Below are 26,481 nucleotides of genomic sequence, written 5' to 3' on the forward strand. Positions count from 1 at the left end.
CACTCAGGAAAATGAGTGAAGTGAACTGGATCGAATTAGCTGTGGTGAAAACGAAGAACAGCTCCATTTATAGAAGTGTGGCAGTAATTTGTTGTGCCCTTTCTTCATCTGATGTCGTTCTCATGTCAGACAAGCTGGAGGATATGGTGGTCAATTGCTCAGATGAGTCTGTGGCTAAAGGTTAAAGAGGCAGGCCCTAATTACCACACATGACTAACTGATTTGTAAACTACTTACAAACTATTTGTATAAATAATCCATTTAAACGCAATGTTGCAGAAATATAGACACCAAATTATAAGTAGAATCATGCCTAAACCTGACCAGCAACTTCTGGATAAATTGAATGAAAGGTATTGGAGATGGTTCAGTGACAGATAAAATGTAACAATATTTTTAAAAAACTGCTGAGATATTACAGTCATTCTGAAGGTTATTATACTGTTAATATGTGGTAATACACTTTTGAACAGGACATTGCCAGTTTCACATTTGTTATTAATTTAAATTTAATGAAGTGAGAATTAGTCAATGCCAAGAAAAAAAACTTTAACCCAGAAGATGGTTTACTTCCTTTTTAAAAAATTTAGAGCACCCAATTAATTTTTTCCAATTAGTGCGCAATTTAGCGTGGCCAATCCACCTATCCTGCACATCTTTGGGTTGTGGGTATGAAACCCACGCAAACACGGGGAGAATATGCAAACTCCACACGGACAGTGACCCTGGGCTGGGATCATACTTGGGACCTCGGCGCAGTGAGACAGCAGTACTAGCCACTGCACCACCGTGCTGCCCTGGATTACTTACTTTGGATTAGAAATAAACAAATGGCCTTAGAGGTCTTGCAAAGGTTTTTAAAACCTTGGACATGACGTCCACAAACCCCTGCCAAAATCCCCGAAGCTTTGGACATGTCCAAAACATGTGGACATGGTTCGCCGGGCCTCCCATGCATTTTGTGCACCTGTCCTCCACCCCAAAGAATCTGCTCATCCGGGCCACTGTCATGTGAGCGCGGTGCACAACCTTAAATTGTATCAGGCTGAGCCTGGCACATGTTGCAGACGTGTTGACTCTACTCAACGCCCATAAACCATCCTCTATCGCACCTCCCACCTCCTCCTCCCACTTGTGGTTTAGCTCCTCGGTCTGCATCTCCTCCGACCCCATAAGCTCCTTATAGATGTCCAAGATGCACCCCTCCTCTACCCACCCTCTGGAAATTACCGTGTCCTGAATCCCCCTCAGTGGTAGGAACGGGAAGGTTGCCACCTGTTTACGAAGGAAGTCCCGCACCTGCAAGTATCTGAATTTGTTTCCCTCCAGCTTTTCCTCCAGCGCCCTCATACTCGGGAAACTCCCCTCTATGAACACATCCCCCATCCTCTCAATCCCCGCTCTCTGCCATATCCGGAACCCCCATCCATACTCCCTGGGGAAAACCGGTGGTTATCACAAATTGGGTCCCAGACCGATGCTCCCACTGCTCCCACATGCCGCCTCCACTGGCCCCAAACTCTCAGGGCCGCCAGCACCGCTGGGCTGGTGGAGTACCGCGCTGGTAGGAGCGGTAGAGGCGCAGTTACCAATGCTCCCAAACTGGTGCCATTCCAAGAAGCCGCCTCCATACGCACCCACACAGACCCCTCCCCTCCCACCCAGTTCCTGATCATGGCTATGTTAGCCGCCCAGTAATAATTGCTAAAATTTGGCAGCGCCAGCCTGCCCTCTCCCCGGCTCTGCTCGAGCATTACCTTCTTTACCCGCGGGGTCTTGCCCGCCCAGACAAAGCCCGTGATCACCCGGTTGACCCGCTTAAAAAAACCGCGGAATAAAAATGGGGAGAAATTGAAATACAAATAGGAACCTTGGGAGGACCGTCATTTTCACCGTTTGCACCCTCCAGGCCAGCGGCAACGGGAGCGCGTCCCATCTCCGGAAATCGTCCTTCATTTGGTCATTAGCCGGGCCAGATTCAATTTATACAGCCAGTCCCATTCCCGCACCACTTAGATGCCCAGGTACCTAAAACTACTCCCTACTGACCTAAACGGCAGCTCCCCCGTCGCCCCTCCGGTCCCCTTGCCTGAACCACAAACATCTCACTCTTATCCATGTTTAGCTTATACCCCGAAAACTGGCAGAATTCCTCTAAAAACTTCATGACCTCCTCCATTCCCTCTACTGGGTCTGAAACGTACAGAGGCAGATCATCCGCATAGAGCAAAACCCTGTGCTCCACGTGCCCCCGCCCCCGCCCCCCCCCCACCCCCCCCCACCCCGGACCAGTCCTCTCCAGCCCCTTGAAGCTCTCAGAGCAATTGTCAACGGCTCTATAGCCAGCGCAAACAACAGTGGGGAGAGGGGGCATCCGTCTCGTCCCCCGGTAGTCTAAAATATTCCGAAGTTGTCCTGTTCGTCCGGACACCAGCCACAGGAGCCTGAAACAGTAATCTGACCCAGTCAATAAAGCCCCGTCCAAATCCAAACCGTCCCAGTACCTCCCACAGATAGTCCCATTCTACCCGATCAAAAGCCTTTTTTCTGCATCCATTGCGATCACAACCTCAACCTCCCTACCTTCCGGGGGCATCATGATCAGATTTAACAGCCTTCTTACATTGGCCACCAACTGCCGACCCTTAACAAACCCTGTCTGGTCCTCCCCAACAACGTCCGGAACACAATCCTCAATCCTGGAGGTCAAGATATTGGCCAGCAACTTGGCATCCACATTCAGCAGGGAGATCGGCCTGGGCGCACACAGCTCCGGGTTCTTGTCCGGCTTAAGAATCAGCAAAATCATTGCCTGTGACATCATTGGGGGCAGCATCCCTCTTTCCCTTGCCTCATAGAACATCCTCAACCACACTGGCCCCAATATCCCCGAGAACATTTTATAAAACTCCACTGGGTACCCGTCCGGACCCGGAGCCTTACCCGCCTGCATGACCTTCAAGCCCTCCACTATCTCTTCCAGCCCAATTGGGGCCCCATCCCTTCTACTCGCTCTCCGTCCACCGTTGGGAAATTTAGCCCCTCCAAGAAGCGCCTCATCCCCATCGGCCCTGCAGGGGGTTCCGACCTGTACAGCCTGCTGTAAAAATCTCTAAACGCCTTATTCACCCCTACCGAATCACCAACCAGGTTCCCCTCACCGTCCTTTACTTTTCCTATTTCCCTAGCTGCCTCACACTTCCTAAGCTGCTGTGCGAGCATTCTACTGGCCATCTCCCCATGTTCATAAATCGCCCCCCTCGCCTTTCTCAGCTGACCCACCGGCCTCCCTGTGGTTATGCAAACTAAACTCCGCCTGCAACCTCCGCCGTTCCCTTAATAGCCCTGCCTCTGGCGTCTCCGCATACCTCCCATCAATCTGCAGTATCTCCTTTACCAGTCTGTCCGTCTCTGCCCTGTCAAATTTCTCCCTATGAGCCCGGATCGAGATCAGCTCCCCCCTTACCACCGCCTTCACTGCTTCCCAAACCACTGCTGCCGAAGTACCCCCCCGTGTCATTGACCTGCAGGTAACTCTGAATACATTTCCTCAGCAGTTCGCACACCCCTTCATCCGCCAAAAGTCCCACATCTAACCTCCAGTGCGGGCGCTGGTTACGGTCTTTACTAACCTGCAGGTCAACCCAGTGCGGTCCATGGTCTGAGATTATGATTGCCGAATACCCCATGTCCACTACCCCAGCCAGAAAGACCCTGCTCAAATTTTTTTAAAAATCAATCTGGGAGTATACTTTCTGCACGTGTGAGTAGAAGGAGAACTCCTTCGCCCCCGCTGCCTGAACCTCCATGGAGCCACTCTCCCATCAGCTCCATAAACCCTCTTCGCTCCTTTGCCATTGCTGGCAACCTGCCAGTTTTAGAGATTGACCGGTCTAATCCTGGGTCCAAAACTGTATTGAAGTCCCCTCCCATGACCAACCTGTGCGAGTCCAGGTCCGGTATCTTCCCCAGCATCCTCTTTATGAACTCCACATCATCCCAATTTGGCGCATACACATTTGCTAATGCCACCTGCACCGCCTCCAGTTTCCCACTAACCATAATGTACCGACCTCCCACGTCCGAGACTATTTTACCCGCCTCAAAAACCACCCGCTTATTAATCCGGATCGCGACCCCTCTAGTCTTGGAATCTAGTCCCAAGTGAAACACCTGGCTGACCCAGCCTTTCCTCAGTCTAACCTGGTCCATTACCTTAAGGTGCGTCTCCTGCAACATCGCCATTCAATCCCCTAAGATGCTCGAACACACGTGCCCTTTTGACCAGCTCATTTAACCCTCAAATATTTCAGATGATCAGCCTAGTTGGGGAGCAATTGCCACCCCCCTCCGCTGATCAGCCATCCCCTTTTTTAGGCTCGCCACCAGCCCGTGATCCGTGCCTCCACCGGTCCATCCCCAGGCAGCCCCCGACCCCCTCTCTGTCCCTCAGCGCAAGTCCCTCCCTCGCCAGAAGAAGATTCCCCCCCCCCTCCCCCCGCTAGCAACAACACCCTGTAACCCAATCCCTTTCCTAAACCAAACATATGCACACCCCCGACTGCGCTTCCGAAAGCTAGCTCACCCAGCTAGCTTGGTGGCCTCCATCCCCGGCGCCAGATAGTATCCCACCTATTGCTCCCTTCCCCCCCCCTCCCGCTCATGCAAACAAACTCCAACATCAAACAACCCCCACACAATTGCCCAACAGAAAAACACCTATATCAAAACTAGTACACCTCCATCCCCCAACAGGGAAAATGAAAACCTAAACTCACCCAGCTCTACTGCTGGTTCCAAGCAAAACGAAAAACATTTTACAAAAACAGAAACAAAACAGAGAAAACAGAAACACGAATGTTGCAGCCAAGTTCAAAAAGTTCTCAGTTCTTCGCCAGCCCTTTCTTTCTTGCAAAGTTCAATGCGTCCTCAGGCGACTCCAAGTAAAAGTGCTGATCCTCGTGCGTGATCCAGAGACGGGCTGGGTATAACAGTCTAAACTTCACCTTTTCCTTGAAAAGGATCGCCCTGACCTGATTAAAGCCTGCTCTCCTCCTGGCCACCTCCACGCTCAGGTCTTGGTAAACCCGCAGGATGCCATTGTCCTACTTACAGCTCCGTGTCTGCTTGGCCCACTGCAGCATATGCTCCGTATCAGAGAATCTGTGGAATCTCACCACCATAGCCCTCGGGAGAATCTCCCATTCGCGGCTTCTTCACAGGTGCTGTGTGAGCCCTATCCACCTCCAAGGGCCGGGAAAATGCCCCGTCCCCCAGCAGCTTCTCAAACATGCCTGCGACGTATGCCCCAGTGTCCATTCCTTCGGACCTCTTCGGGAGCCCGACAATTCTTAGGTTCTGCCAGCGGGACCTATTCTCTAGGTCCTCCACCTTCTCCAGAAACTTAATTTGATGGTCCCTCAGCATCCTCACCTCCACCGCAGTCTGATGCTCCTCCTGCTCAGCCAGCGCCTTCTCCACCTTCTGGATCGCCCGATCCTGGGCATCCAACCGGAGCTCCCGCTGCTCAATCAACGCTTTTATTGGTACAAGCAGTCCTGTTTCTATGTAGCAAAGCCCTCCTGAATGACTTGCATCAGCTGCTCCATAGACAGCCGAGTTGACAAGCCAGAGGTTCGCCCCTCCGCCATGCAGTCCCCTGTTGCAACTACGTCCCAAGTCTTCTCTGTCTTCTTATTTCTGCCCTTACGAACACTTCTAGTCCTTTCCTCCATGCACCGAAGTGGGAATTCAGTAGAGAATTGCAACTGACATCCGTTCTGCAATTCAAGTCCGTTAAAAGATCGGGGGAAAAGGTCCAAAAGTCCAACCAGAGCGGGAGCCACCAAATGTGAAACTTACTCCTTTTTAGCCGCCACCGGAAGCTCGTCCAGTAACTCCTAAGAGCTCATTAATTACCTGTCTTGTTTCTCAATGGAGCTAGTTAATTATCTGTCTGGTCTCTCAATGGAGCTCGTTAATGATATGTCCAGTATCTCTACAGAGTCTTTGATAACACATTTATATTATATTGAGCTTTCTTTTACCACTTGTCAAGAGCTGTAAATTGACAAATTTTCACATAATTTGTACTATTTGTTGGTAATTTTGTCTCAGACTTTTCACATTAACAAAGGTTAATAGATTGTCAGAAGAAAAGTCATCACATGGCCATGGTTTTGCAGCTGAATAATATTCCACAATCTACTACAGAGTAATACATTACTCTGGCCATATATTTCATCATAATTTGGTAATTAGCAGTTACAAAAACTGTGACGGATGGTTAATGCAGCGAGAAAGAGTATCATTGAAACAAGCAAATCGGTTTTCAGTTCCTAGACCAAAGCCAGATTATGGTGACAATTTACTAAAACTAAAAATATATATTAAATAGCCAAGATATTATACTTTGTACAGTTTTTAAAAAGTGCTTTGACGTGAACATTATTTTGGCTAAGTGTAATAACTATCAGTATTTTTATTCATATTGCCAATGAAGGGGTTCAAAATAGGAGAAGCACAGTAATAACAGGTTCATGATAAATCTGAATAGTATTCTATAAATCTAGATGCACATATTGTTTCATATTACACTTGAAATAATTAAACTTCTGAGCATAAGGTCTCTCAGGTGTTGACGTTTATGTTGCATTTCTTGAGGTAAGCCTTCAGGGTATCTTTGAAGAGCTTCCTTTGTCCTCCTCTTGTTTGGGAGCCTACTTGGGCTGGGCGAAGATGATGTCCGTAGGTAGTAGGGATTCTTGCATCCTAAGTACATGGCCGGCCCAGTGGAGTTGGTTCAGGATGATCATGGCCTCAATGCTGGTGCTCTTGGCTCCCTCAAGGAAGCTCATGTCAGTACGCTTGTCTTCCCAGCTGATGCAGAGAATCAGTCTGAGACAGCATTGATGGTACCTCTCCAGGGCCTTGAGGTAGCGTCTGTTGGTAATTTTAAAGACTACTTAATTTCTCATAATAATCATTAATAGTGTCACCAGTACGCTTACATTAACACTGCAATGAAGCCACTGTGAAATTCCCCGAGTCGCCACATTTCGGCGCCCGTTCGGATACACCGAGGGGAAATTTAGAATGTCCAAATTACCCAACAGTATGTCTTTGGACTGTGGGAGGAAACTGGGCCACCTGGAGGAAACCCACACAAACATGGGGAGGACGTGCAGACTCCGCACAGACAGTGACCCAAGCCAGGAATTGAACCTGGGACCCTGGAGCTGTAAAGCAACAGTGCTAACCACTATGCTAACGTGCCGACCAAATTCGAACATTAAAAAGATTTTAAAACATGCATTAACACAAAATATACCCCACATCCACAAGTCTTTTTTTTAAAGTGATGAGGAATCTGCCATGAGGTTCTCTTTCCCGGTCACATGAATGATTTTCAAATTAAACCATTGTAGTAACGAACAGTTCCTCAAACATTGTCATGAACAACCCCCAGTGTGCCTGGAAGCCCTCTGCTGACCCCCTCAACTCCAACCAAAGAAGTTATATAGGTACCCCAGCTAGGCCGTCACCCTTGGCATGGCATTAAACCTCCAATTTAGCAAGCTCTTTCGCTGGGCAATTGGAGAAGTGAAGGCCACAACATCGGCCCCCTTCGCCTCCAGCAGCTCCTGTATTTCTGATACCCCAAAGATCGCCACCATTGGGTCTGGCCTGACCTCCAGAGTCTTGGATAACGTCCCAAACAGCGCTTCCAGAGTCTTGGATAACATCCCAAACAGCGCTTCCCGTAACTCTCCAGCTTCTCGCAACCCTAGAACATGTGGGCATGATTCGCCAGCCCTCATCCACATCGGCCACCCTTTGGAAGAACCCACTCATCCTCGCCCGGGTCATATGTACCCTATGCACCACCTTGAACTGAATCAAGCTCATCCTCGCGCAGGAGGAGGTTGAATTCACCCTATACATCACCTCGCACCACAGTCCCCAGCCTATTCCTCCCCCTCACCCCGCCCCCCAAGTCCTCCTCCCATTTGTTCTTGATCCGCACCACTTGCAACCCCTCCACTCCCCCAACTACCCTCTCAGACTCATCCAGGACCAGCAGCTGCTCCAATAGGGTGTACCCCGGCAACCTAGGAAACGTCCTCCACTTCTTGCGTGCAAAGTCACTCACCTGCATGTATCTAAATTCACTCCCCTTTGGCAACTCTAATCTTTCCCGCAACTCATCCAGACCTGCAAACTTCCCTTCCAAATAGAAGTCCCTCACCCTCACCCAACCAGTCTCCCTCCATTTTCCACCCATCTCTCCCAGCTTAAAACTGTGGTTCCTGCACAGAGGGGTAAAAATTGACATCCCCTCAGGTTTCTCTGCAGCTGATTCCACATCCTAACTGTCGACTGTATAGGGCTTCCCCAGAACTAGGGGCAGTGGAGCTGTCATCAGAGCCCTCAGACTGGATCCTCTACAGGACTCCTCGCCATCGTGACCCACTCCACGCCCTGACCCCCTGCCCCACCATCGCCTCAGCTTCTCCACATTCGCTGCTTAATAGTAGTACAGCAGGTTCGTGAGCGCCAACCCCCCTTTCTGCCTCTGCAGGAGGGCCCACTTTACCCTCAGCAACTGCCCCAACAAAGAACAAAGAAAAGTACAGCACAGGAACAGGCCCTTCGGCCCTCCAAGCCTGTGCCGACCATGCTGCCCGACTAAACTACAATCTTCTACACTTCCTGGGTCCGTATCCCTCTATTCCCATCCTATTCATGTATTTGTCAAGATGCCCCTTAAATGTCACTATCGTCCCTGCTTCCACCACCTCCTCCGGCAGCGAGTTCCAGGCACCCACTACCCTTGGTGTAAAAAACTTGCCTCGTACATCTACTCTAAACCTTGCCCCTTAAACCTATGCCCCCTAGTAATTGACCCCTCTAACCTGGGGAAAAGCCTCGCCCCGCCCATATAAACTCCAAAATCACTGTTTCCAATTTCCAGAAGAAGGCCTTCGGGAGAAAGATCGGGAGTGTATGGTAAACGAACAGGAACCTTGGCAGCACATTAATTTTTACAACCTGCACCCTCCCTGCCAGTGTCAGGTGTAATGTATCCCATCTCTTAAAATCCCCCCTAATCTCCTCCCCTACATTTTCAAATTCCACCTGTGCATCATAGCCCATTCCCTCGTCACCTGAAACTTTCCCTAGCTACCTTAAATGGCAAAATCCCCAATTTGGACCACTGGCACGCCACATTCACCAGAAACACCTCCCTCTTCTCGACATTTAACTGATACCCAGAGAAGGTTCCAAATTCTCCAAAGGTTCCATGATCCTACCCATTCTCTCCAATGGTTCTGGCATGAACAACAGCCGGTCAGCCTCGTACAACGACACCCGGTGCTCTCGCCAGGGTCCCAAGTTCGATTCCCGGCTTGGGTCACGGTCTGTGCGGAGTCTGCACGTTCTCCCCGTGTCTGCGTGGGTTTCCTCCGGGTGCTTCAGTTTCCTCCCACAAGTTCAGAAAGACGTGCTGTTAGGAATTTGGACATTCTGAATTCTCCTTCTGTGTACCGAACAGGCGCCGGAATGTGGAGACTAGGGGATTTTCACAGTAACTTCATTGCAGTGTTAATGTAAGCCTACTTGTGACAAAGTAGGCTGACATTAACACTAATGAAGTTAGTGAAAATCCCCGAGTTGCCACACTCCAGTACCTGTTCGGGTACACGGAGGAGGAATTCAGAATGCCCAAATCACCTAACAAGCACGTCTTTCGGGACTTGTGGGAGGAAACTTGAGCGCTCGGAAGAAACCGACGCAGACACAAGGAGAACATGGCGGACTCTGCACAGACAGTGGCCCAATCCGGGAATCAAACCCGGGTCCCTGGTGCTGTGAAGCAACAGTGCTACCGTGCCACCCCATTTAAAGCAAGTCGCGTTGAATAGCCAATGTGCTTCTCGGCACTGCGAATTCTGGGAAACACACGGCTAAACGCGCTCCCTTGGGGACTTTGTTCCCTTTTGGGAAGATCATACCTGTTAAGTCTGGAAGGCTGTGCCTTATCAGAAGATGTGGTGCTGTTCCCCCAGTTTTCCATTGTGTCTTTCTCTCCCCTCCCCACCACCACTAGGGCCATCTATTCCCTGTTCCAGATTGTCCTTTGATGCACTGCTTACCTTTGTAGAGCCTTTCACTACCACCAGATGGCCTAAAGCACTTTAAAGCCAATGAAGTACTTTTAAATCATAGTCACTTCTGTAATGTGGGAAACGTGGCAGTCAAGTGGCACACAGTAACTCTCTCAAACTGCAATGTCATAAGTGGACAAATAATCTGCTTCCGTGCTTTTGGAGAGATAACTATGGCCAGGAAACTGGGGATATCCCCCCTGCTCTTCTTCTAAATAATGCCATGGAATCTTTTATAAGAACCTCAGAGAGCAGACAGGGCCTCGCTTTAGCATCTCATCAGAATGATGACATCTACAACTGTAGTACTCTCTCGCTACTCCACTGAACTGTCAACATTGACCTTTGTGCTCAAGTCCAACCTTGATGAAAAAAATGTGCCAACAACTGAGCCAAAGCTGATATATCAGAGCATGGCTGATCTGCATGAATCATACAAATTTATGGCACAGAAAGGGGCTAAACAGCCCATCGTGTCTATGCCAGACAATCATAAAAAAACAATCCAACCCAATCTCACTTTCCGGAGTCTTGTAGGTTACTGAGCTTCAAGTACATATTCAAATACTACTTAAATGCTTCGTCTGATTTCTGCCTCTACAATCCTTTAAGGCAGTGAGTTCCAGACTCCCATTATCCTCTGGATGAAAATATTTCTCAACTCCCTTCTGGATCTTGTACCAATTACTACAAATCTATGCCCTCTGGCTATTGACCTCCAATGCTTAGGGAAATAGTTTCTTCGTATCCAATCTATCTAGACCCCATAACTATATAAACCTCTGTTAATTCTCCCCCAGCCTCTAATATTCCAACAAGTAATCCCGGTTTAACACGTTTTTCCTCATGGTTTAAATTCTCCAATTCAGAAAAAATCCTTGCAAGTCTCCTTTATACTGTTATGGGTCCGGGTTTACAGAACCCCAAAATATTTCACGGTGTTCAACCGACCCACAACTTTTAACAGATTGTGGTGCGGGATGCACACGGCGTACTCTCCAGGTGTGTCAAATTCACAGTCATCTGTATTTGGTTCGTCACTTTGAATTAGAATCATTAAAACCTCCTCATTTTACTCTCCTTCCCTTTCCAAGTACCTTTTAAGCATATTCACATGACACACTCGGTGAGTCTTCCTTCTATCTGGTGTTTTTACCACATAATTCACCTCACTTAATTTCCTTTCAATCTGATACGGTCCACAAAACCTAGCTTTTAAAGGTTCACCTACCACTGGTAACAACACTAAAGCTTTATCTCCACTGGCAAAACTACGAACTTTGGAGTTCTTGTCCGCTACCCGTTTCATCACATTTTGTGCAACATTAAAATGTTGTCTAGCCAATTCACCTGCTCTATTTAATCGTTCCCTAAAATTTGACACTTAATCCAATAATGTAATTTCCGATTTCTCACTCACCAATTTTTCTTTAATCAATTTAAGTGGTCCTCTTACCTCATGACCAAAAATTAGTTCAAAAAGATTAAATTTGGTTGACTCATTAGGTGCATCCCTAATTGCAAACAGTACGAATGGAATTCCTTTGCCCAATCCTCTGGATAATCTTGACAATAAGCCCTCAACATCGTCTTTAATGTCTAATGCCACCTTTCTAACGCTCCCTTCGATTCTGGATGGTACGTAGTTGATTGAAATAGTTTTGTTCCTAAACTATCCATAACTTCTTTGAATAACTTTGAAGTAAAATTTGATCCTTGATCCGATTGAATTTCTGTGGGTAGTCCATATCTGGTAAAGAATTTAAGTAATTCCTTCACAATCTTTTTAGCTGTAATATTATGTACTGGAATGGCCTCAGGAAACCAAGTAGACACATCCATTATAGTCAAAAGATATTGATTCCCACTTTTTGTTTTAGGAAGCGGTCCTACACAATCAATTAGGACCCTTGTAAAAGATTCCTCAAATGCTGGAATGGGTATTAATGGTGCTGGTTTTATCACTGCTTGAGGTTTCCCTATCACTTGACATGTGTGACATAATTGACAAAATTTAACTACATCTTTAGGTAGTCCAGGCCAATAAAAATGTTTCTGGATTTTAGCTTGAGTTTTCCTTATTCCCAAATGACCTCCCACTGGTACCTCATGTGCAACTCGCAACACCTCCTTTCTATACCCTACCGGCAATACTACTTGATGAACTTCTGCCCACTTTCCATCCGCCTGCATATGTAAAGGTCTCCATTGTCTCATCAAGACATTACTTTTACAGTAATAATACTCTGGTATACTCTCAGATTCCTCTTCCGTATATGCTTTCTTATATATCCGTTTTATTTCTACATCTTTCTGTTGTAACTCCGCCAATTTTCCTGAACTAAAAATATCCGCCTCATCCTGTTCTTGTTCTATTTCAATCATCTGATCAAAAATCGTTTCTGATAATTGTCCTTAATGTCTAATGCCACCTTTCTAATGCTCTAAAATTTAATGCTCTAAATCATCTTCACGGTTTGATTTATTCTCTTGTCTTAACCAGTGACTTTGCGACCTTGTTACTACACAATCCGGAAAAATCCCAGGATATTCGTCCTTCAACACTTCAGTTGTTTGATTTTCCACTGGCTTATCAACCACAGTAGGCATCACTCCCACCTGCGATCCAGCTATATCATTACCCAAGATAAACTGTATTCCTGGACAAGATAGTTTCTCTATTACTCCTACTACCACTTTACCACTCTTCACTGGAGTTTCCAACCTTACCTTATATAATGGAATGTGACTCCTCTCACCCCGAATTCCACATATTACCACCTTTTCTGGCAACATTCTTCTCAAACTACATAATTCCTCATCTCTTACCATTAAAGATTGACTAGCTCCTGTATCTCTTAAAATTGTGACTTCTTTATCTGCTCCTCCTGATACACAAGTGTAAACTTTACCCAAACAAGTAAATTCTCGAAAGAGATCTGGCACCTTCTTAGCAATCACCTCTTGATCAGGCTGTACAATCTTTTGCACCTCTTTCGCTTCACTTGGGCTTTCCTTTACCACTTTAACAAACCCCACTGTCTTATCCTGTTTTACCACATCAGCCTTCCCAGTGCTTTTCTTCAACCACCAACACTGTGACTTTACATGGCATAGTATATCACAGTGAAAACATTTGAAACTTTTCATTTCTTTTCCACCCTCCTGTATCTCTTATTTAATCTGAGGTACACTCTCATTATCTCCCATCAGATCACCGTTACCACTTGAGTATTTCTCATGTCCCCAGTTTCTATCCCTCACAGGCTGAAACTGATGTTGGAAACCAAGCTTTGACTTGTGAACTAATTCATAATCATCTGCCATTTCTGCTGCTAATCTCGCAGTTTTAACCTTCTGCTCTTCCACATGAGTTCTCACTACATCAGGAATTGAATTTTTAAACTCCTCCAAAATTATAATTTCTCTGAGAGCTTCATACATTTGGTCTATTTTCAAAGCCCTTATCCAACTATCAAAATTAATTGTTTGAGCCTTTCAAACTCCATGTATGTTTGACAAATTATTTCCTCAAATTTCTAAACCTTTGTCTGTAAGCTTCAGGTACTAGTTCATATGCACCCAAGATGGATTTTTTCACCTCCTCATACGTCGCAGATACCTCCTCCGGTAGTGATGCAAACACTTCACTAGCTCTACCTACTAGCTTTGTTTGAATCAGTAATACCCACATGCCCTGTGGCCATTTCATTTCTTTAGCTACCGTCTCAAATTAAATTAAAAAGGCTTCCACTTCCTTCTCGTCAAACCTTGGCAATGCTTGGGCATATTTAAATAGATTCCCACCAAGCCTTCGACTCTCTTTCTCACTATCCTCCAACTGTACATTTCCTTTTACATCTGCCAATTTTAACTGACTGTCATGTTTCATGGCCATTTTCTGAAGTTCAAGCTCTCTCTCTATCTTTTTCCCTGATCTGTATCTCCCTTTCTCTTTGTTTTTGTTCTGCTATGGCTATTCTTTCTTTTCTCATTTCATCTCTCTCCTTTTCTTTTTCCTCTCTCTCTCTTTCTTTTTCCTCTCTCTCTCTTTCATTTCCAATGAATCAAACGGTATCTCAGGCAACTTTAAATGCTTAACCACCGTCATAATTACCTCATATTTTGTCAGGTAATGTTAACTACAATGTTTTTGCCAAATCTAACAGTCTGCTTTTAGTCTCTGTCCGTAAGGTACTGCGTGTGACCGTCTCCACCCCCAATAACACCTGAGCCTCTGAAAGAGCCATTGTCCACAACACTCTCCCTAGTTAAACTAGAATACCACACCTGAAAAGCAACCACAATATGCTCACCCCACACTGTCTTTAAGTTCACTAAGCCAATCCAATAGATAGACTTTTATCCCCCTCTAGCCCCCGATTGTTATGGGTCAGGGTTTACAGAACCCCAAAGTGTTTCATGGAGTTCAACCGACCCACAACTTTGAATAAATTGTGGTGCGGGAAGCACACGGCATACTCTCCAGGTGTGATACAGCAATTATGGACAAATGGTTTTTAAAACAAAACAATGTTTATTCTATGAACTCAATTTAACCTTTTAAAAACAAACATTGAATATCTTAACACCTATTACTTCAAAGATAACCCCAAAAGACTACAAGACTAAATAATCCTTCAAACTGTTCCTTTAAACCTCCAAAAGACTTCAAACCTTCAAAAACAGACATGAGGTTACATTCAATATATTTATAGTCTTTGGATTTGCAGATATCAACAGACCAGCTCAGTTTCTTCCTGCAGCTCTCAGCAAAACACACACACTCCCAGCTTTCCCCTCAAACTGAAACCAAAAACAGAAGTGAGCTCAGCTCCCCCCACCCGCTGACATCAATTCAGTAATATAATCAGCTCCATTTCTTAAAGGTACATTGCTTAAACATCCATATCTTAAAAGGTACTCTCACATGACAATAGCCCAATGTAATTGTATCGCTCCTGTTCCGCTGCTACATTTTCCACGGATGTTGCTCACATGTTGTTTTCTCCACTTTGTTGCTTTGAAAAATGACAGATGCTTTGCTTGTGTAGAGGGGAGTGGAATACTAATCTAGCTTCAAGCTGATTAAAAAAGGATACAGATGACCAATTGAATGATTTTGGTGTTCACATGAGCAGGAGTGGAATAATCAGCTCCGTGGCTGATGGGAATCTTAACTAAATTCACATGGATGTGTAAGCACATGCATGCAGTGCACGTGCAGTAACTGGTAAGAATCTATTTTATTGGTTGAACTTTTTGATGGAGTGTTACACATTATCACCCTGATTTTACTGCTGTCTCTTTTCCCCCACCAGCAGAAAAGGTTTCTCTGAATCTTAAAAGCCTCGTTTAAATCACCTTTTTATACCTTCTATATTCCATGGAAAACAAGCTTAGTTTATGTAATCTCCTTGTGATGTAACCATGAGAGCCCTCATAACATTCTGGTGAATCTGCACTGCCAATGCCATTATATCCTTTCTGAGATGCAGTGCCCAAAACTACAGAGTACTCCAGTTGTGCCCTATGCAGGGATTTTTAATCACTGCAGAAACACATCCTACCATTATAACCTAGCCCTCTACATATAGCGATGGATACTCCACTGGCTGTGGGGGTCTCGATCCAAGGGACACCGTCTCAGAATAAGGGCTAGGCTATTTAGGACCGAGATTAGGAGGAATTTCTTCACTTGGACGGTGATAAACTTTGGAATTCTTCTCCCAGAGGGCTTTGGGGGCTCAGTCATCGAGTACATTCAAGATAGAGATTGTTAGATTGCTAGATATCAAAGACATCAAGGGTTATGGGGATGGTGCGGGAAAATGGCAGTGAGGGTGACAATCAGCCATGATCTAGTTGAATACTGGAACAGGCTTGTAGTAACTGTGGACTAACTTGTGTTTCATCCCATTTTAGGAGTAACCTGTGTGCTCTTATATTCTACATGTTGGCCAATAATGAAGACATTCTGTATGGCTTCTGAACTAAGTGTCCTGTGACCTTCAGGGATCTGTGGGCTCTGCTCCTTTACATTTCAGCATCCTACCCTTGTGTATCTCATCGCTTTGTTTACCCTTCTCAGCTGCATTACCTCCTACTTAACCAATTTGAGTTCTATTTGACACTTTTCTACCCACCTGACCAGTCCATTAATATCTTGCTGCAGTTTACAGCTTTCTTCCTCACTATCAATCACACCAATTTTTTATCATCTGCAAACTTCTTAATCATATAATAATAATCGCTTATTGTCACAAGTAGGCTTCAATGAAGTTACTGTGAAAAGCCCCTAGTTGCTACATTCTGGCGCCTGTTCAGGGAGACCGGTACGGGAATTGAACCCGCGCTGCTGACATTGTTCTGCATTGCATGTGCATGTTCTGCATATGTTTCAGTTACTGAGATATATGAAGAAAAGCAAGAGATAAGAGTACTGAGCTCTATGGAATTCCAAGGAAAACAGCCTGCCTGTTACAAATACCGTCGTCAACCACTGCATCTGGCATCCTGTCACGGAGCCACTTTTGGATAAACTTGCCATTTACTCTTTGATCCCGTCTCATACTTTTCATCTGTCTGCCATGCCCAACCTTGCCAAAAGCCTCACTAAAATCTACGTAGGTTACATCAAATGTGCTGCCCTCATCAAGGCCTCAAAGAATTCAACAAGCATCTTAAAGCCCTCTACCTGCTGTGGCTCCATATTCTTTTACACTCTTGCCCAACAAAATCAATCATGATTTAAAATTAATTGAGCTAGCATCTACTGCTTTTTCTGGGAGAAAATTCCATAATTCTCTTCAATGGCCTGGCTCTTATCTTAAGGCTACGTCTCCTTGTCCTCAACTTTCCCAACCAGTAGAAAAGTTCTGTCTCATAGCAATTCCTTTAAAAATCCTTAAACTGCAATCAAATCATCCGTAACCTTTTATATTACAGGGAATAAAAGTCAGTTTTATGTACTTTCTTTTCATAATTTAAACCCTTGGATTCTGACAAGTTTCTGGTGAATGTATTCTGCAATCCTTGCAAGGCCCATATATTCTAAGGTGTGGAGCCCAGAACTGTATATGGTACTCCAGATGTGGTCCATCCATGTCTTAGTATAGCGGTGGCAAAACCTTTTTATATCCTAGCCTTCTAACATGCCATTAGCCCATTTTGATGTGGTTTTTTTTTGCACATGTCTACTACATTTTAGTGATCCATTTCCACAGACCCCTTCATCCCTTTAGATCCCTGTTGTTCCTAGCGGCTCAGCATTTAAACAATACGTGGATTCTATCTTTTATTGGTCCAAAATGGAAGACTTATCGGTGTTGAAATCCATCGACCAGTTTTTCCCCACTAACTTAAACTTGAAATGTTTCTAATTTTACGCTCCCATACTTCTTAGTATACCACTATCCTCTATGTCATTGACAAACTTGGATACGTGGCTCTCTATAGTGTTGTCCAACTCATCAAAGGATATAGTGAACAGTTGAAGCCTCGGCACAGGTCCTTGTGGGACATCATCAATCAGTTCCTTCGGATTCAATGACACTATTATCCTTACTCTTGTATTTTAACCAGGTCAATAATTTGCCTTTGGTTCCATTAGCTTTGCCGTTTGTATTCCCTGGAATCTTACCGAATACTTTTGTGGTGTCCATATAAATTACATTCATTGACATTCCCTAGTCTTCTACTATAATATTGCCTCAAAATAATTAATTTGGCTGATTTGACATGACCTACCATTTGCAAATCCATGTTGGCTCTATTGAAATCATTCAAATTTCTCCAAGTACGCAACCACTCTATCCTTAATTATAGATTCCAGTAACTTCCCAAACAGATGCTAGACCAACAGATATATAATTTCCTGGTTTCCCTCTCTCACCTTTCTTAAATGATGGAGTGCAAGAAGTACAGGTCGACAATGGAGAGTGCAGATTTGGAGATAGTCCCTTTGGAAGACATTGTCAAAAGCATCAGGCCATGGCCTGTGTAATTCTCCCCCCTCCACTTAACAGGCATCTCTCCTGTGGACTAATGGGGCAGGTCACTTCCAGTGGTCACGGATAAATTATATAACATAGTAAGTTATACAGAAATGTAATATCGAAAAACACTAACTGTAGAAAGAAATTCCAATGGGACTAACTTTGGTATGTAAAGACTGAGTGCATTAGAAAAATAAGGAAGACCCCATGTGGTAAGTAATCTTACTTCTTCATCATTCAGGAGCCTCCACATACCCCATAGAGTTCTAACCCAGCAATAATTAGGAGGAAAACTGTTTCATCTAAACCAGGAGGAACACACTTGTAGTCAAAACAGACTTGCGAAACTGCAAAGCATACTTGGGCTGAAAACTGAAACAGAAATGTTTGTGAACTTTTGCAAATGCTGCCCGAGTGATATTTCTAAAAATTAGCTCAAGATGCGGTCCCCGTGGAATGGTCCTTGAATCTTGAAAGTATCAATGTTTTGAGCATCCAAACAGTCACTTAGCTATTCTCTGTTCAGAAACAAAAGTGTTTCCCCATAAGTAGAGCGCAGACTTTTGAACAAGCACATGAAGCTTATCCACCTAGATGTTATAGGAATGCAAAGCAATTAGCATTATGGTTTTCCATATAAATATTTAAAATAATTCAATAATTTGAGAATTTGAAGAACATGGAGTACACAAGCTTCAAAAATTGCAGATAGTTTGGAGGCACGAGAAAAATCAAAGGAGTTTGAGACTTCTGCACAACAGAAATTGATGAGAAAGTCATCTTGGAAGAGCTGTGGTACCAAATAACCACACACCAATTAATGTATAATACAGCAACTGAATATCACTCAGATCTTCCTCCAGAGTAAACCACTTAATTCATGGCCAAGAGTTGGAGTAGCATTTGTCCAACAGTTAAAACTAACGTGGTACTCAGGAAACCAATGCACATCAAGATCCATACAAAAAAACATTTTTCCATAGTCCATAAACCAGTCAACTTTTTTTTTTCTTACTGTCCACTCAAACTGGTATGTCATATACAGTTGGCATGCAGACCACAAATCTTTCTAAATTTATACGTAAAAGTTAAGCACAATACCAACCCAAATCAACAAGAGCCTGAAAGTCCAACAAGCTGAAATCATACTGCTTTTAGTTCAGGCTAAATGATTTCTTCTTGTGCACCAGATGGAAGATCAAATATGTTTATGCAAATTGGGTTTAATATTTCACTATACCGAGTGCAAAGTAAAAGACTGCTTGTACATTTTCAAACAGTTTCTCAGAATGTATTTATAACTTCTAATTTGCTGGTGAAGTCAATACCTAGAGCTCAACATGCCACAACTGTAGGTAAATTAAATCTTAGTATTTGTGCATTATTCCTGCAGCGGACTATTTTTGAACTTTCCAACCAGTTAATGTTGCACAAGTCTATCCTCTGCATATTTTTAAACAGTTAAGACAATTGAACATGTGTTTTTAAGAGAATGCTGGAAATGAAAATGAATAACTTCCTCATCAGAGGAATGTAGCTTTTGATCCCGGTGTACTGGGAGATGAAGTGACATCACAAGAAATATATTGTGAATGTTTGTTGTTTAAATATTTTTAGACCAGTGATTATATATCCACATGTGCATTGAAACACTGCAATAAGCTGACAATATAAACTTAATATACAAAACATTAGTACTTCTGTAAAGGAAAAAGGCCATTCGATCCAACAAGTGACTACCATTTGTGGTCAAACCTAAATTCACCACCAGGATATAGTTAACACTTGAATCCACATGAAGTCCACTTCCGTGGTCTTTCCTGATAACTTATTTTATTCTACCAGTCTTACCCGTTGAGTAAACATATTCTAACAGACAGTGGGACAGCACGGTGGCACAGTGATTAGCACTGCGGCATCACAGCGCCAGGAACGTGGGTTCGATTCCGACCATGGGTGTGTTTGTGTGGAGTTTGCACGTTCTCCCAGTGTCTGCATGGGTTTCCTCCAGATGCTCCGGTTTCCTCCCATGGTCCAAAAGTCTGCAAATTAGGTGGATTGGCCATGCTAAATTACCCCCTAGCCTACAAAGGTTAGGTGGGTTTACGGGGATAGGGTGCAGGAGTGGGCCGAGGTTAGGGTGCTTATTCAGATAGTCGGTGCAGACTTGATGGGCTGAATGGCTCCCTTCCGCACTGTAGTGATTCTATGTTCTTGTTCTAAACATCTTTCCTACTCGTGTTCTTAATTTTGAACCTGAATGCCTGGTATGAATTTGCCTGTGGTGCTCCAAATATTACTTTTTTACCTCCTAAACTGCAAACCTTGTCACAACAAATTACAAACTCCTACTCTTAATTATTCTTTCTCAACACCTCAAAATCAAATTCCACAATTTTCTCTCTTCCTGGTACTGTTGGCATGCTATTAAAATCAAATTTGGGTGCCACTTAAAATTAAATAGTTTCCACAGGATACCATGGCCTGAGTTCTCCCGCCATTTGCTGGCGGCGGGATTCTCTGGTCCTGCTGGCAGCGCACCCCTTCCTATGGGTTTCCCGACGGAGTGGGACGACATCAATGAAAGACTAGAGAGACCGGAGAATCCCGCTCCACGGCTTCAGTTTCGGTTTCAGTCTTTGTAACTTGGATGCATCCTGTATTATGGCTCAACCTTTAACACCTGTTTCTCAATTTAGGCTTTGAATGCCACTGAAATGAACAAAGTAGGAAGGGGAAAAGAACGTACAGGTATACCTTGATTTACATAATTTTGCAGGAAATCTACGAGATGCAAGGGTCTGCACTAGGATTTGAATTTTGTTTTAAAGGCACCACCAATATTGACGTTACAATTTGTTGTTCAAAATTACCTATAAAAAGGTTAAATTATTGGGAATATCCATAAATTCAATTTTTAGTAGAAAGCTTCACAAAAACAATTAAAGTTGCAACCGATGGGTGTATATGGATGTCATTAAAAGGTGGAGAAGATATTATATTACGCTCATTCATAAATTGTCAAAATAAATTTGATGACTAATGAAAGTTTAAACTTCCAGCCAAGTTGGCAAATTCCTACATTATTCAAAGCCAACAGGCTAACCTTGAAAAACAGAACAGTCTTTCAGCTGAACCCATGGTCAGTCAATTCAAAATGTACTTGCAACCACAGAACACTGACATAATCTGTAGTCAAAAGCTTGATATCCTTTACTTCTAAAACACGCAGTACATAATTAAACTCTTGTAACAATTATATTTAAAACATAATAGAAGTGGTTCTTACAGTTGGCGTGAGGGTGGGATCGTTGTTATTGATATGGGGATTGACATATTTGTTACTGATTATTGTTTATTGTTGGTGGGTGTAAATTTGGGAGAAAATGTGAAAAAGAATAAAAATATTTTTAAAAAGTGGTTTTTACAGTGATTGAATACATCTTCAAATAGGGATTATAAAATTTAGTAGCAGGCCTAATGTCAGATAGTCTTTAGTGAGTTTTATGTATTGTAACAATCTCAGTCAATATTAGTACATTTCAATATAGTTGGACCCATAAGTCTGCAAAGTTTTAAAAAAAAAAATACCTGTTGTAATTTGTGACAAATGGATTTTTGGAATCCAATTCAAAACTGCTGAGAAAGTTTCCAGAAAATGGGTTTGGTGGTTTTGCATCACTAGAACCACCCGCTTTCATGTTGGTAGTCTTTTCAGACTTTTTGGTATCTTTCTTGCCAGTCACACGTGCAAAAAGGCTAATTTTCTCCTTCTCTTTGTCTCTCTTGGTCTCTCTTTTAATTTCTGGATGTCTGTAATTTGCTGCGGTTTCTAACCGTGTGTCTCTGATCTGCCAGGAGTCACTGCTGTTGTCAAAAGGATTTCTGCTTCTTGGCAGTGTTGCGGCCTTTTGTGGTACATACACTCCTTGCTTCGAAAATGGATCAGCTGGTGACTTTGTTGGATCATTCCCATTCTTTGAGACAGAAATTAGATCAAATTGGTTCATCTTGGAGGTGTCCATACTTTGTGATCGCCTGTGAGGTGACTTTGCCAGGGGTTCATTTCCTGCAATGATTTTAATTGGGAGAAAATGCTTAAATTTAAGCCATAATCTATATTAAAACAGAAATAACTTAAGTAGCTTGAAGAACGTCTTCCAAAAGTGGAAAATGCAAATCAAACATACATATAATACACACATTAAATAAATCTTAAGAACATTTTAAAACAGTAAAAAAGTGCAATAATTTAATGGCTCGGACTTTCAACTTTAAAACATTTATGTTAAAAATGACATACATTTGACTTCCGGTGACAGCATGTGAAAGCAGGTCGCTTGAAAGGTGGCTCCTGCCAGGGTCCCGGCATTTTGATCCCGATTTTGGGTTCTAACCCAGAAGGTTGGTGTGGAGAATGGAAAGGCAACTTCATGTCCCACATTGGGTGCACCTGGTGTTGGATGTTGGGAGCGTTCGTACGGTGTGGCGGTTAGACGTAGGGCTGCTATCGGACTTGAGGTTGTGTGAGAATTTTGAGAGCCATAGGGGAGTATGTGGAACAAATGATAACAGGGAGGTCGCTCCCTCCATTTTGTAGGAGGAGCTGAAAGTGGTGATCAGGGGAATGATCATAGCGTTTAAGGCACATTGTGGACGGGGAGACGAGGGAGGAGCAACGGAAACTGGTGGATGAGATTCTAGAGGTGGGTCGTAGGTATGCGAGGGACCCTACCCGGAGCTTTTGGGTGTGCAGGAAAAAACTACAAATGTAGTTTGACTTGCTGTCCACGGACAGGGCAGTGCAGCAATTGAGGCGGGCGAAATGGGCGGTGTATGGGTGGGAGGCCAGCCTTCTCTTTGTTCACCAATTAAAGTGGCGGCCAGGAAGATTGTTCAGGTTAGGGATTTGGAGCGTAGACTGGTGTCAGCCCCAGATAAGATGAATGGAGTGTTTAGGGCCTTTTATGAGAGGTTTCATATGTCGGAGCTGCTGGAGGATGGATGAGGGATGGCGAGTTTCTGGGGATTTGGAGTTTCCCAAGGTGGTGGAGGATTTGCGGGAGGAGTTGGAAGTGCTAGTGGGCCTGGAGGAGATTCCGATAGCTTTGAAACACATGCATGTGTTTGATGTTGGAGAAGTTTGGATTGGACCTGGGTTGTGTCGGGTGTGTGGTTGCTGTATGCAGCTCCGTTTGCTAGTGTTTGCACTGACACCATGAGCTTGTAATGTAGGAAACGCAGCAGCCAATTTGCGCACAGTAAGCTCCCGCAAACCGAAATCTGTTTTAGTGGTGGTGATTGAGATTTAATTGGAGTAACTCCCACCCTTTTCTTAAAATTAGTGAATGGGATCTTTTACATCCATCCAAGTAGACAGATGGGGGTCTTAGTTCAACATCCAATCTGAAAGACAGCACTCCCCCCAGTACTGCACTGGTGTGCGTGTCTTGACCTTTGCACTCAAGCCCTGAAGTTTGACTTAAATTCATAAATTTGCAACCCCGAGGCAAGAGTGGTACCAACTGACCCACAGATGACAGTAAGAGCCACTTTTTAAAAAACATCTGAATAGAGGAGCCTCGGATCAAAACAAGATTAATTTCAAAGTTTTAAATACAGAGCTAATACTATTATAGCTTGTTTGGCATACTAAATGGATAAGTTCCCTTATTATCAAATGTAATGATAAACTCAAAACATATGATGGCATAGTATACTGCCGTTTTACCGTTCTGTATTACAACATGTGATGGTGGAGTTTTCACCCATCTTCTCCCATGTATCAAATTACTTGTCTTAACTTTACTACTATTCAGATTGTTGGCAAGCAGATTTTAGGCATCTCTTTAAAAAAAAAAAGAAAAACAGGAAGGCTGATATTCCTGGGATATTCCTCTGTAATTCGTCATGGATGGCTATAAAGCAATTGTCATGTAGGTTTGGAGCCAATCTTGCCCCTCACTCTTAGCCTGTCTATTCACAACATGGGGAGAATACAGGATAAGAAACAAGGAGGAAAGGATATGGGTCTTTAAAAAAAAGGTACTGAAACCCAAACCTCTCTAATATTACACAAGTTGACTTCAAATATTCTCTCCCTCTCACACCTCAACCAAACTAACTCTACCATAGAATATTACAGCAAAGGAGGCTGGTTTCCCCCCCCCCCCATTTTCCTTAATTTTTTTCCCCGTTTTAAGTATTTATCTATTCACTTTTGAAGGTGACTATTGCATCTGTATGCACCTTCTAGTGCATTTCAGTCCTAACTGCTCATCGAATAAAAGTTTTTCTCATTTTGTCTCTGGTTCTTTTGCTAATTACCTTAAAAATCTGTAGCCTCGGGTTGTCAGCCCTTCAGCCATTGGAAACAGGTTCTCTATTTATTCTACCTAAACTATTGATGATATTAAAGAATCTCCTCTTAGCCTTTCCTGCTCCAAGATGATAATTCTTATGTTAACACCATCAGGATTTAAAGTTTTTGAGTGCATTCATCTGTTGCTGAAACCACCATCCATGCCTTCTTTACCTCGAGACTTGATTATTTGAGCCTACTCCAGGCTGGCCTCCCAGTTTCCACCCTTTATAAACTGGAGGACATCCAAAACTCAGCTTGTACTAAGTCCCGTTCACCCATCACCCCTGAGCTTGTGAGGCAGCATGGTAGCACAGTGGGTGCACTGGTGCTTCACAGCTCCAGGGTCCCAGGTTCGATTCCCGGCTTGGGTCAGTCTGTATGGAGTCTGCACGTTCTCCCTGTCTGCGTGGGTTTCGTCCAGGTGCTCCGGTTTCCTCCCACAAGTACCAAAAGACGTGCTTTTAGGTGAATTGAATATTCGCAATCGCCCCCCCAAAAAAACAGGCGCCGGAATGTGGCGACTAGGGGCTTTTCACAGCAGAATGCAGTGTTAGTGTAAGCCTACTTGTGACAATAAAGATTATTATTATTGACCTAAGTCCTGGTGAGGATTCTCACCCTTTTCCAAATTCCTGCATTGTTTCAACCTCCCCAACTCTGTAACCTCCTCCAGCTCTAAAACTGTGATCCTACAGCACATCCCGATTTTAAATACTCCCCACATTGGTGGCTGTGGGATCACCTGCTTAGATCCTTAGGTCTGGGATTCCCTCCTTAAACCTCTCTATCTTCTTTTAAGAGACTCCTTAAAACCTCATATCCAAGTTTATCTCCTTATGTGGTTTGGGGTTGTATTTGTTTGACAATGTTCCTGTAAAGCATCTTGGTTCATTTTACTACATTAACACAAGGTTGTTGAAAATTTCACACCTTTATTCATAGGTTCAAACCACACTTTTCTCCCTTGTTAGAAAATTAAGTTAGACAAGGAGGATAACCCCAAGTTTCAGTGAACAACAAACATTCCAATTATTGGAGATACTTAGAAAATCAAAGAATGTTATAGCGGAGAAACATATTCAAGCCCAGCAAGTGGGCAGCAATACTACTCCTTCATGAGTCACCCAAATCTAATCACACTATAATCCATACCTCTTAATAGGCTAAAGCAAGGATAAAGCAACTATCAACTGCTTTTTAAAAAACACTCTTGGAATCTACTTCAAGAGTCTGTGGTTGAATACTCACATTCTGACCATCATCTGGAGGAAATAACTCACCCCTCATTACAATCTTGTTGATCAACAGAAACATCCATCACTACTTCTCCCATCACAATCCTACATGAAAAATGAGGGAAGTCTCTCTTTATATATTCCTCCTCCCTTAATCCATCTTCCCTGGTAACATCCAACTGAATCTACATTGAAATTTGGTCATTACTTTTATATTCTTCCTACAATCATCCTTAGGCAATGTAACTACTTTGAAGGAATATTTTACACAATAAGCTTACGTATTCAGGATTGTAGCCTACTGGATATATATAAGTAGACCAAGTATCTGTAGTCTTTAATTATTGCATAAAATCACACACCAAAATATGTGGCAAGAAAAGTGAAGAATTTATCCTTGGACCCACCTTTCTCAAGAACATGCTACCCTCCCTTGGAGACATTGAAGAGCTCGCACCTTATGAGACCCAGCTCTAACCTCTCAATTTCTTAACTGTTTCTATATTGCCAGACTGCTTGTTCAACATTCTATTTTAGAGGAGTTGTTAAGTTCCTCCAGCAAAACAATTGGCAAAACAACTGGAAGAGTGAAGCTGCCACCTTCAGATCCGAACAAACACTTCACTTTCACAAACCCCTGCCTGGCCACAATTAAGGGTCAAACAACTATTTGTAATCTCAGCATGTGTTTTCATGCTCGAGCAAGGTTTCTCATC

The 26,481-nt window shown here is 43.7% G+C and overlaps 1 protein-coding gene across 5 annotated transcripts in view; it reads right to left on the bottom strand.

Moving 5' to 3' along the window:
* Positions 1-26,481, bottom strand: part of rab11fip2 (RAB11 family interacting protein 2 (class I)) — a 127,341-nt gene that overhangs the window by 28,909 nt on the left and 71,951 nt on the right. For all 5 annotated transcript variants that reach the window (XR_011935549.1, XR_011935548.1, XM_072479493.1 and 2 more), the window contains exon 3: positions 21,758-22,235. Coding sequence is in view for 3 of the 5 variants with exons in the window: in XM_072479493.1 (XP_072335594.1) it covers positions 21,758-22,235 (478 nt within the window). In the remaining 2 variants the exon portion in view is untranslated. The remainder of the gene's footprint in view (positions 1-21,757; positions 22,236-26,481) is intronic.

This window comes from Scyliorhinus torazame, chromosome 16 (assembly GCF_047496885.1).
Source record: "Scyliorhinus torazame isolate Kashiwa2021f chromosome 16, sScyTor2.1, whole genome shotgun sequence".
Lineage (NCBI taxonomy): Eukaryota > Metazoa > Chordata > Chondrichthyes > Carcharhiniformes > Scyliorhinidae > Scyliorhinus > Scyliorhinus torazame.